This window comes from Barbatula barbatula, assembly GCF_947034865.1.
Source record: "Barbatula barbatula genome assembly, chromosome: 8".
In the NCBI taxonomy this organism is placed as follows: Eukaryota; Metazoa; Chordata; class Actinopteri; order Cypriniformes; family Nemacheilidae; genus Barbatula; species Barbatula barbatula.
Genome location: NC_136771.1, coordinates 18,160,611 through 18,173,135, shown reverse-complemented (window position 1 = coordinate 18,173,135; position 12,525 = coordinate 18,160,611). Strand labels below are relative to the sequence as shown.

At 37.7% G+C, this 12,525-nt stretch overlaps 1 protein-coding gene across 1 annotated transcript in view; it reads left to right on the top strand.

Annotated features, from left to right (window-relative positions):
- dnah6 (dynein, axonemal, heavy chain 6) overlaps positions 1 to 12,525 on the top strand; it is a gene marked incomplete at both ends in the record, with an annotated part of 62,436 nt that overhangs the window by 4,317 nt on the left and 45,594 nt on the right. The window contains 23 exons of the mRNA XM_079462724.1: positions 419 to 539; positions 627 to 778; positions 1,112 to 1,264; positions 1,359 to 1,610; positions 1,716 to 1,844; positions 2,023 to 2,136; positions 2,293 to 2,436; positions 2,817 to 2,972; positions 3,114 to 3,164; positions 3,245 to 3,337; positions 3,516 to 3,635; positions 3,729 to 3,909; positions 4,110 to 4,206; positions 4,304 to 4,511; positions 4,727 to 4,891; positions 4,969 to 5,079; positions 5,684 to 5,809; positions 5,930 to 6,085; positions 6,168 to 6,329; positions 7,703 to 7,840; positions 7,929 to 8,096; positions 9,792 to 9,940; positions 11,649 to 11,756. Of these exons, the coding sequence (XP_079318850.1) occupies positions 419 to 539; positions 627 to 778; positions 1,112 to 1,264; positions 1,359 to 1,610; positions 1,716 to 1,844; positions 2,023 to 2,136; positions 2,293 to 2,436; positions 2,817 to 2,972; positions 3,114 to 3,164; positions 3,245 to 3,337; positions 3,516 to 3,635; positions 3,729 to 3,909; positions 4,110 to 4,206; positions 4,304 to 4,511; positions 4,727 to 4,891; positions 4,969 to 5,079; positions 5,684 to 5,809; positions 5,930 to 6,085; positions 6,168 to 6,329; positions 7,703 to 7,840; positions 7,929 to 8,096; positions 9,792 to 9,940; positions 11,649 to 11,756 (3,254 nt within the window). The remainder of the gene's footprint in view (positions 1 to 418; positions 540 to 626; positions 779 to 1,111; positions 1,265 to 1,358; positions 1,611 to 1,715; positions 1,845 to 2,022; positions 2,137 to 2,292; positions 2,437 to 2,816; positions 2,973 to 3,113; positions 3,165 to 3,244; positions 3,338 to 3,515; positions 3,636 to 3,728; positions 3,910 to 4,109; positions 4,207 to 4,303; positions 4,512 to 4,726; positions 4,892 to 4,968; positions 5,080 to 5,683; positions 5,810 to 5,929; positions 6,086 to 6,167; positions 6,330 to 7,702; positions 7,841 to 7,928; positions 8,097 to 9,791; positions 9,941 to 11,648; positions 11,757 to 12,525) is intronic.

Sequence of the window (12,525 nt, the reverse complement as noted above, 5' to 3'; positions counted from 1 at the left end):
ACCCTCATACTATTTAAAACTTGTATGACTTTCTTCCTTCTGTGGAACACAAAATTTCTGAAATGTTTCAGTGGTTCTGTGTCCATTTAATGGAAGTCAATGGAAACCAGTAACTGTCTTTGCACATTTAGTTGTATTTGAAGACTTTGTTTCCAAAATGAGATATCTCCGTTTAAAAATCTACTTTTTATAATGTAATCATGTTTTTATTGTGTTCTACACTGGATTCACACCAAACGCGAATAAAGCGTTTTGCACAAGTAATTTACATACAAAGTCAATGCAAATACGCATCTCATTTTGAAAGAAAAATCTCATTTTGGAAATAAACTCTTCATTTATATAATTTAACAAAAATGATATAATTCATTTTTTATTCCTGGCTGATGGTGGATTACGATGTCTTTTCCTCTGTTAGCAATCTATCCAGGTTGCATTCAATGCTGCAAGTGTGTTTGCTCATACATTTGAGCCATTCAGACTGTTTTACAAAGAGAATGAAGACCTGGACATGGAAGTTCTCAAAACGCAGGACCACGGTAGATCATCCTAAACAAATAATTAACATTATCAAAACTATGACCGTTGCACACGTTTCATGTTGTCTTCATGTGTGCATTATGCAGATGTGGCATTCTTTGAAAGCAGTCTGGAGAAATATCACAGAGAGCATAAAGAAGCTTTAGCTGTTAAACAGAAAAGACCACTGGGAATTCTGATGGTGGATACTACACAACTCAAGAAAAAACTAATACCATCTCCACTGCGCTGCCTAGAGGTTACACAATTACAGAAACACCAAAAAATCACAATTGAATGAATCCTGTTTTGTGTGTTGCCGCACAGTGTCATCTAGGGTTAAATACACATACGATAATTTTATTCTCCAAAAGTACATTCACGGAATCTAATTTATGTGTCATTTGGGTATCAACTTTCTATCAGAAAAAATTTCTTAGGAGAAATAAAATTACACAAATGAAACGATTATTCATAACTCAGATAATTTGGTCATGAACATTTTTACTCTGTTGAAGTGCTTTTATTCTGTATTGAGGTATTTGGAGTGTTGGCAAATCTCTGCACACTTTGAGAAATCTTTTTGCTCCAGGTCATCAATGACATCCTCCCTCGCCTGGGGAAGAAAAAGATGGATGACATCATTGGCGAAGCTCAAGATGCCCAGTTCAAACTGGGCTCTGTTCCCACAACAACCATCGAATACGTCAATTTTCTCAACTTCCTGGAAGAGATTCAGAAGAGGGTAAAAATGGAAATTAATTTCCTCAAAATTTTTCTGCATTTTGGTGTCTGATGTTTAAAGGTTATTTGTTCATATAATGTTCTCCTTTACTTAGATTGAAGTGCTGGAAAAGGAGACCGAGATTGTCTGTCAGATGTACAAGTTGATTGAGTGTTACTCCGTCCCCACACCTCCTGAAGATGTTGCTGTGTACGCCACATTGCCTTCGTGTGTCAATGCTGTAAGGAACACCATCGACAAGGTGGTGGAAGGGCGGGAGTCTAATGTGGACAGATTTTGCCAGCATCTCCAGCAAGACATCAACAAACTCACCAACAAAGTGCAGGAAGTGAAGTCGCAAGCAGAGGTGAAAGAGAGAAACATATTTGTCTTTCTAGTTTTTACTGATACATATTTTCCAATACTTCTCAAATTGTATGCACATAGCTTTTTAAGGATTTTGTTTCTTCAGAACCATCAGATCCTCGACATAAATGCAGATCACTCAAATATACGCATGCTGCTGGCAGGTATTCAGATCTCCATCGATGAGCTCCAAACTCAGTCCTTCCAATTTAAAACTTACCAGAAGAACTTTAAGGTCAGTGTCGCTCTTTGTCTTGTTAAGTCTGGATGGTCCAGGTTGGACTAAAGATCACCTTATCCTGTTTTTTATTTCTTAAATATCAGTTAATCTATATAGAAGAGTACACACACAAAACATGGCAGAATCAATTGTACTTCTATAGAATTGTAAAAGTTTGTGTATGTTTGTGCAGGTCGAGGTGACTAAATATGAAGCTCTTGAGGAACTGAGCGCTGAAGTGAAGCTGAAGCAGTTACTGTGGGACTCTCTGGAAGAGTGGGAGAGTTTAGAGAACAGCTGGAAGCAGGTCAACTTTAACCCATGTGTTATAAAATGGTGTAAATGTGGCTTTCTATCCGATTCATTAGAAAAAGTAGTATTGATTATCAAAAGAACACACCAAACGTGAACAACCGTGTTCTTCATTCTTCATTCTTTATCATCAATAATCTCTTTGTTGCAGAATAAGTTTAATGAGTTGGACCCAGAGTTGCTGAGTAGGCAGGTGAACAAGTTTGCCAAATATGTCAGCCAGCTGGAAAAAGGCCTGCCACCAAACAACGCGGTGCCCTGCCTCAGAGAGAACGTGGAGAGCATGCGAGAAAAGGTACTGATTCCATTTTACAGATATTATTCACTATTCAAGTTGGAAACTGCCTTAACCTCTTGTAGAAATCATGCACACTCTCATGCTATCCTAGATGTGCAAACATCGTTTTCCCAAAACCAATGATGTTTGACTGTTTGCACTTACCACCCTGATCTGTAAACAACAGTAATGTTTATTTTCTCACAATTCAGAAAACATTTATTAACCCAAATGGCGTTATTTGAAGTGCTTTTTGTTGCATTGATACTGTATGTTGGCCTCTTTGTAAGATAACAGCATTTTAATATTAAAAACGGGATGGCATTTCGCTGAACTATTCTTTTTAAATAAGTACTTACCTGGTGAGAGGGTGTATGCATGTATTTGATATTCCGTAGTTGCCGGTGATCACAGACTTGCGCAACCCGTGTTTGAAAGCACGTCATTGGGAGATGCTGGAGGGGATTGTTGAGGCCAAACTGATGGATGAGCCTCTGACTCTCGGCTCCTTACAAGAACTCAACATCTTCCAGTTTGCCCCGCGAATACAGGAGGTATGTGTAAGATAGAGGCTGTTTCTTCAAACATAGTGAACTGCCTATACCAAGACAGCAATACAATAGTGAGCAGCTCACTAAGTTTCACATGATTGGAAGGAATACATAATCTTGTTTCATCCTCTCTTAAATGCTCAGGTGTCAGGACAAGCGTCAGGAGAGGCCGCTCTGGAGAATATTTTGAAAAAGGTTACATTTCTGTGTTTAGTTTCACACGTATACATGTCTGTATAGTGAGCTTTGTGTTAACACATTTATTCTCTGGATAGATTGAGGAATCGTGGAAAACAACGGAGTTTGTAGTGTTGCCTCATCGAGACTCCAAGGATGTGTTTATTCTTGGGGGCACTGACGATATTCAGGTGGGGTGTTCGGAAAGCATTGTTTATATTGATGCATCTTGCAAAGTTTTGTAGTTTTCTGTTCTTGATTTGTAGTTTTAAATCAGCAAGATCATCTTTACCGAAGATCTTAGTCTGGATTTGGATCATTTAGGTATTTTCACATAGTCATTTTGTATTTGTATGAATGTGATTATAGGTGCTTCTTGATGACAGCATAGTCAACGTGGCCACTGTTGCATCATCCCGTTACGCCGGTCCCATCAAGGCCAGAGTAGACAAGTGGCAGAGACAGCTCTCCCTGTTCAGCCAGACCTTGGTGATCATCAAATACTAATCCATGTTCATGTGAAAACATTAAATATTATACTCTTCATCATACATATTTTCTTCCCATATTATACTGTTTCAGGATGAGTGGTTGGCATGTCAAAGAAACTGGCTTTATCTAGAGAGTATTTTCAGTGCTCCTGATATCCAGAGGCAGTTGCCCGCTGAATCTAAGACGTTCTTAAAAGTGGACAAGTCATGGAAAGAGATCATGAGGAAGGTCAGCCGTCTGCCCAATGCCCTGCGTGCTGCCACGCAACCAGGTCCGACAGAATAGCTCAGGATACACATGACCTCATTGGTTGAATTTGTCCTTCAGATCTAATATATGGAGACGTTTTGGTTTACAATCTAAACATCTTAAAAACGAAAATGTGTATTCTTAAATTGTGTTTTTGTCAAAAAAAGCTCAAATACAAAAATGAAAAATGCAATATGTTGTAAAAAATACTTTTCCCCTCAGGGCTTCTGGACATTTTCCAGAATAATAATGCACTACTGGAGCAGATTCAGAAATGCCTGGAGGCTTACTTAGAGTCCAAAAGAGTGGTCTTCCCAAGGTACCTAACACACGTGCACACACTGTTTCTCTTCAGAATTTGATTTATTTTGTGAAGTGCGATGACTCAACTTTCTCGTGTTCTTTGGGTGGCTCAGATTCTACTTCCTGTCTAACGATGAGCTCTTGGAGATTTTGGCTCAGACGCGGAACCCTCAGGCTGTGCAGCCCCATCTGAGGAAATGTTTTGATGCCATATCCCAGCTGGAGTTCGGACAGCTGCCCCCTGCTACGCCCGGAGAGGTGGAAAAGGGGAAACAGTACAATAATGATATCTTAGCCATGGTGTCACCTGAGGGTGAAAAGGTAAAAACTTTGTTTTACTTTTCTTGTCTTTTAATAAAATATAATGATAATTTAGGTATGGTTATCAGTATTTATTTCGTCATGGCCTACATTTTTTTACATTGTAATTAGCCATCACAATTTTTGGAAATAATAATAAAGAAATAATAATCATATGCATTTTTTTTAAATAAAGGAGGATGATGTATAAACTACTTTATGCATGTTCATTTTAGGTACAGCTAGGGAAAGGGCTAAAGGCTCGTGGTAATGTAGAGGACTGGTTGGGCAAGGTTGAGGAGGCCATGTTCTCGTCTCTCAGAAGACTCAGTAAGGCTGCCATTACCGATTACCAGAGCAAACCCAGGGTGGAGTGGGTGGTTGCCGGTCATCCCTCACAGGTATACATTTCTCTGGGCGAGATTACATTTGCACGTCTTTGTTTGGTTGTGCTCTCTGAACTTTGTCCTTCCTGCAGGTGGTGTTGACCATCTCTCAGCTGATGTGGTGCAGGGATATGGACAACTGCTTAGAGGGGGATCATGACCAGCATCAGGCGCTGCAAGAATTTGAGATCACCAACTTTGAGGTGACATTCGTCAACCAAAATAACTTTCATAGCCCATATTGTGTAACCTCGTATCTCCATATTTTGTGATTTACATTTTTTCACATAAATCATTATTGTTAGTCATCCTTTATGTTTGTCACTGGGTTTTGCAAACATCTAACTAATAAAACGTATTAAAGAGTGCAACTTTTACATCACATTACGCAATGATTTAGAATAATTTTATTTTACATTTCCTGAAAAACAGCTTATTTGGACATATAAGGTTTCGGAAGGACAGCAACGACATGATACATTGCCACTCGGTTTACCCAGAAGTCTCATGCTGGTTGAATTAGCACAAATGTGACCCTTGACTGCAAAACCAGTCATAATTAGCACTAGCTAAAAACACATTGTGTGGGTCAAAATTATAGATTTTTCTTTAATGGCAAAAATCACTAGGATATTAAGTAAAGATCATGATCCAGGAATTATATATTTTCTACTGTAAATAAATCCAAACTTTATTTTTGTATATGCAATGCTTATTACTTCGTTTATATTCTGCTTTCATTTGACCCAGAAGACTGGTTTTGTTGTCCAGGATCACATATATCTGTGTTTGTCTTTGTGTAAACAGAGACTCAATGCTCTTGCCGCTCTGGTTCGGGGGAATTTACCCAGTCTTCATCGGAACATCATCACAGCTCTGATCACCACAGATGTGCACGCCAGAGACATCGTCACAGAGCTTGTCAAAGAGAAAGCCAGTTTATTTATTTTCTCATAATTCTCATTAAATAATATTTTATAATTGATAACTGATAAAAAGATGATGCAAAAATCATCTAATTCTGATATTTTAAGGTTTGTCGTGTGTTTGCAGGTGGACTCCAGTGATAATTTTGAGTGGCAGAGACAGTTGCGGTACTATTGGGATGCAGATTTGGATAACTGTGTGGCTCGAATGGCCTTGTCCCAATACATCTATGGATACGAATATCTGGGGGCGTGTCCTCGTCTGGTCATCACGCCCCTGACGGTGCATCTAACGTCCCTCCTTCACATTCCTTTCTCCTCTTGAATTGTGTTCGGTAAGTCTGACACGCTTCTTTCATGCGCAGGATCGGTGTTACCTCTGTCTGATGGGGGCGTTGCAGCTGGATCTAGGTGGAGCTCCTGCTGGTCCAGCCGGCACAGGCAAGACTGAGACAACTAAAGACCTGGCCAAAGCTCTGGCCATCCAGTGCGTGGTCTTTAACTGCTCGGATGGACTCGACTATAAGGTGCCAATCCATCTCTCTTATAATCTAGTCAATTTTCTCGGAACTTCTGCAGTCACAGACAACCAATGTCACATGAAGATGCCCATGATGAGAAATCCTTTTGTTTGACACTAGGTGGCAGAAGAGTGCAAGTCTCCACACTTCTATCTTTATTAACCAAGGTGTGATTATTTATGGCCAGTGTGTAGCGTTTGCTGGAAAAGTGATATATTATATAGAAGTGTCATTTCTTATGATGTCTTAAACACTGTCTGAGCACACAATCGTTGTCCAGTGCTTGCTTTATTCATGCTGTATGGGACACACTACCAGGTCGGTGTCTGATATAACCTCTCGTATATCCCACCAAACTCACTTATTCTGTGGAGGGTCACCTCTTACAGGCCATTAGTTTTGATATTCACATCTGCTCTTTTTGTAAATCGTTCCCCGGTGGCTTGTAATAGGTACAGTTCAGTACATGAGGGCATATAGAAATGACCTCTTGGGAATTCGTTTACTGTCTTTGACAAAGATACCAGTGAATATGAAATCAATTAGTCGCAGATATGGTTTTTAGTGGCTCTTGTGAATTTCAGGGTCATTTCTTGAATGCAAATGAGATATACAGAAAATTAGAGGAATTTTCGAGAGAATACAGTATTTACTTACATTTTTTTTTATGTATTTACTAAATGGAGCATTTTTATTTCTTATATTTCATTTACATTACTTTAATCTAGTAAACTGTCAAAAAATTAAAAAAATGCCCTGTTGCAGCACATCAAATATAAACTTTCCATACTTGTAAAAAACGAAACGAAACGAAACTAAAATCTAAATCTACAATCGTAATGTTAAAATGTTTATATGCATCGTACTTAACAATGCATCTGATGTCTATTGGTGTGTCTGTCAGTAAAACACAAGTTTATCTTATCAGTCCTCTATCAGATCTCTATTTACCATGGCCTCTGTAGCAAATCTGCAAAAGATATTAAAAGAAAATTCATACTGTAATTGTTGTGCATAACATGAATTAATTCAAAGTTTTATTTTACCAAATATTTACTACAAATAAATAAGTACAATATTGCTGTTCATTGATAGGCTACAGTATGTACTCCAGACCATACGTTTCTAAACTTTTTCATCTCTGGATCCACCTAGATATGTATCTGTCTCAAGTCTCCCCAACAAATATCTTTTAACGGAAATATGAGGAAACATACAAAACATTTGTTGTTATTCTCCTTGTCATTATATTAATGAAATTCCTAAGTATAATCGCAATACCAAAAAATGTTATAGTGACATTTCAAACATTTGTATTTTCTTATAAAGCTTCAGTATTTAGGACGGTACAATACATGTAAAATTGTGTTTCTGTTCAGATGATGGGGACGTTCTTCAGCGGTTTAGCTCAGTCAGGTGCCTGGTGCTGCTTCGATGAGTTCAATCGCATCAACATCGAGGTGCTGTCTGTCATTGCTCAACAACTTATCACCATTAGAAACGCTAAGGCGGCCAAGGTAAGCACACACGTGCATATCTCACACATGCCAAACACGCGCATAATGCGCAACTGCATAACTAAGTGTCTGTGTTTGCGTGCTGCAGCTGTCTCGATTCATGTTTGAGGGGAGAGAGATAAAGTTGGTCATGACGTGCGCCGCTTTCATCACCATGAACCCCGGTTACGCAGGCAGAACCGAACTTCCGGACAACCTGAAAGCCCTCTTCCGACCCATAGCCATGATGGTCCCCAACTACGCTCTTATCGCTGAGGTGTGTGATTAAAGCACTCCATCTGATCCCGGTAATGATGATAAGCCACAGCAGGTGAGAGGTGGAGAGGTCAGCGTGGAGAGGGATGGCGCTGCTCGCCTGATGTGTGGTCTCATTTAAAGCTTTTGCCTCTTCAACTGTGTATGTGTGCACTGCTGTGAGAACCTGCTGGGCTCCCCGGTGTGATATTTTCCTGGTAAAATACAGGAATTTTGAGCCTTTTTCTGTTGGAGTTCTATACAGATCTATAAGCCAAAAATGTTTCCCAATACAGGCAATGACAGGCCTTAAAGTAAAACAGTTCACAGAAAAATGGAAATTCGGTCTTCACTCACATTTAAATTGGTGCAAATCTGTACAATTTCTTTGTTCAAATAAACAGAAAACAATATATATGGAAGAATGCTTCTAACTAAACAGTTATTTGCCACCATTGACTACCCTAGTAGGAAGAATTGCTTTGTACATTTCTTTGTTCTGTTGAACAAAAAATACTATATTTTGTATAAGAAAACCAATCAGTTTAAGGGCACTTTTGGTGGCCAAGAACTGTTTGGTTACTAGCATTCTTCCAAAAACATTTCTCCGTGTTCATCAGAACAAAGAAATGTATACAGATTTGGAACAATGAGGGTGAGTAAATGATGACAGTAGGTGAACCCTTTGAACACAATAGGTGACAACAATAAACATGCTTGTGCTCCAAGTTGTGCACAGAAGCATATCACCTTTCCAGTAATTGTATAAAGATAATAGTATATCTGTGTGTGGGTATAAAGGTAAAAACATTTGTCGATGAATAGATTCATTAATATAGATTTATACTTCGGAAGTCGTAAACACTGGTGCAGAAAAACTTCCTGTTTTAGTATTTTAACTCTGCACAAACTTTTGAACAGAATACAACAAACATTTGTAACCCAATCGAAATGTTAAATAATACATTTAAGATTTCATTAGGTTTGTTTAAAAAAAAGGATGCTTCTAGACCTGTGTTTACATCTTGCAAAGTGGTATATAGATAAAAAAAAGAAGTAAACAAAATACTGTAGATAAAATGCATAGACATAAAGATATACACCAAAAATCTATTTATATATAAATAGTGAGGTTAAATGTAATCCAAAAAATATAAATATGACTATATAATATATAGGTATATGGGTAGTGTTATGTTACAAAAATGTAAACAACAATATGTTTAATAATATATTATTTATATGTATATTTATAATATACAATAGCATATGAGAGATTTATGTTCATTGTTATTTTTCTACATTTTTGCTGTCACACCATAGGACACATTTAAAGTACATTTGTCAACTAGCCAAATGAAAAAATAACATTTATTTACACCTGTTAAAGTGATAGTTCACCCTCTTGTCATTTCAAACCTTTATTACTTACTTTCTTCCACAAAACACAAAAGAAGACAATTTGGAGAACGTTGGTAACCAAACACGACTGAACCCCATTCACTTCCATTGTATGGACACAAAACCAATGCAAGTGAATGGTGTCCCGTTAACAACTTTCTTCAAAATATCTTCTTTTGTGTTCTGTGGAAGAAAGTAGTCATTCGGGTTTGAAGGGACAAGAGGGTGGCGGAATTTGTATTTTTGGACGAACTATTACTTCAAACTGGTGGAGAATGACACCTGGCTCTCTCTGTGTTTGTGTGTGTGTAAATAGGTGATCCTGTACTCAGAGGGTTTTGAGTCCAGCAAGACTCTGGCGAGGAAGATGACTCAGATGTACAAGCTGTGTAGCGAGCAGCTCTCCCAGCAGGATCACTATGACTTTGGCATGAGAGCTGTCAAATCCGTGCTGGTCATGGCAGGGTGAGGCACTCGGGGGTTCATCTCTGCTGTGCTTTTATTGCAGTCTTGGCGGTCTCAGCTTTGGTGCAAATAATATGTTACGATAAAAAGCTGGTGAAACTATCCATATATGATGGCTTGGCGACTACAGGGGTAGACCGGTTTTTATCGCTCTGCAGGGAAATCAAGTTTTGTTTACAAATTACCAGTCAGCTTCAATAAGCTCTTTTGAGGAAGCTGCTGGATTTGCTAGTATTTGAGAGTTTGGTTTGTATGCTTGATGGTATTTGGTTTGGCAGTGATGTGAGTCATTTCTAAAAAACAAAAACAAAATCAAAATTATTGAACATTTTATATCGAAGGGGGAATATTTACGTTAGTCGTTCTTTATTTTTAAAAGTGCAACTTCTTAAATGATTCATTTGGATGTAAAATAGTCTTTATTGCAGTAAGCAAACCATACGGTGGCGGTACGTTATTGTGCTGGTATTCAGTTTGATTTATCCTTACCTAAAGATTTGACTTAATCTTAAAGTCTTCAAAGATACTTGTTAGGCTGTTTAGGTTTTTTTAGGTCACCGTCTATATACACTTTTATTGTCTCCGCCTTTGATCGTGAATAAATTCGCTAATGCTTCATCACTGTCTTGAACTAGGCAGTTAGAAATGCCTGTGGCATAAACAGCAGATGATTTACACCCACTTGGCAGAAACAGAGTCTTCATTTCTCGCTGGTTTCAAATCGGTATCTGTACAGCTGGACTTTGCATGTATTTGCGTATACAGTTCATCGTGTGCGTTGTTGGAGGCCATATGTCACTGACACACTTTATTGGTGCTCGCCTTTTATATGCAGTATAAATTTACTTAACGGTGTTCCATTATGCTAGTGTTTTATGGAGAATGTCTGACTTTAAATCAATATAGACAACTACTTACAAGAATATATGAACCGCTGTAGGTGTGTGTAAAAGAGGAGAGTAAATGTTTACTCTAGGTTTGTCTATGGCTCATATGAGCATGTTGCTGGCACTGCCAATGAGTTTGATTCTAAGGGTGCGCAAATGCTGATAAGATGTGAAGCACTGTAAGTCGCTTTGGATGAATGCAGAAACGAAAATGGGAGCATGAGAGTGGGTGGAGAAGTCATTCTGTGTGAATAAGTTAATAAACAGACGTCTTTATGATTTACACAAGAGTAATTTGTAGTGCTCACCGAGCATGAACGATGCCTCAGATGGTTTGGATGTGGAGGAAAGTTAATTTATTACTCATCTGAGCCATCAGTAAAAACGTTTTTATTAGACATAATGTATGTGTGTTTATATGCGACAGGGTTTTCAAACTTCTTTGACCTAAATAATTTGCTTAAAGTAGCCCCTGAGAGGTACTCCCCCTGAGGAAGTCAATACTTCAATAACTTAAATGCATGGTTAACTTCAAAAACATTTATTTGTATCCGTTTTTATTATTAGTATTTTACATAACTGTTGTTGTATCTAAACATTTATTTGCAATTCAGATTTTTTTCAAAGTAATGGAAACAACGTGTATATACACTGGTAGACATACAGCATACCAAGTCACGAACACCCTGCAATTCCCACTTGAATTCCCACTTGACCTGGGTTCCGAAATCCCAGTTTGGGTAACTCTGCTGTACAGGTTCAAATGTGTATACTTACAGTAAGAAAGAACTGAATCATGAGCTGCTGTTGATGTATTTCAGTTCATTAAAAAGAGAGAACCCACACTTGAGTGAGGATGTGGTGCTGATCAGAGCTCTGCGAGACTCAAACCTGCCCAAGTTCCTCAAAGACGACGCAGTGTTGTTCAGGTGATCTTTCAATATGTTCAATAAGCGAACTAGTTTTTCTTTAGCATGTTAAATAAAAATGTGTTAAGGGATTAGTTCACTTCAAAATTTTCCCCCATTCATTTTACATAGTCATTTTTGATTCCTACCATGGAAAGTCTACGGTGAACTACTCCTTTAATACAAAGATAAAGATTAAAAAATTTCGGGTCACTTACTCGGTTAGTAATATTTTTTTACAGATATTACAGTGGTAGTAAACTGTAATAAAGTTTGTGTAGAAGATTAAAAATGTGGAATAATACAAATGGAACATAGTGAAATATCAAAAATTAACAACAACATGTTTTATATTGTCACCGCCTGGAATTAGATTTTTTAGAAATGTTGTAGCATTTTATAAGCCAGCATTTTGAAATCTCACCATGAAATGTTTAAAAACAATAATGAAGGACTTCCTTTTTACATTATGTAAAATCCCCTCATTATTCAGTCAAATTCATCCATTTCAAAGACATTTTTATAAAATTTTTTTTACTTATGTAAAGAAAGAAGCTACTGTGTTGGAACAATGAGATTTTTGTCTACGAAACTGATTCGAGACGTTTAAACGTAAACCTTCAGATCCAAAGATTTGTAAGGTCAAGACAAACATTTCACTCAAGTGACCCTAAACTTTTTACTGGAAGCGTACATACACACTTAAATAAAGCTTACCATATGAGTGTACACATAAAAGTGGATGTATTTACCTGATAAAGAACTTTATTTAACTTTAGTTACAAACATA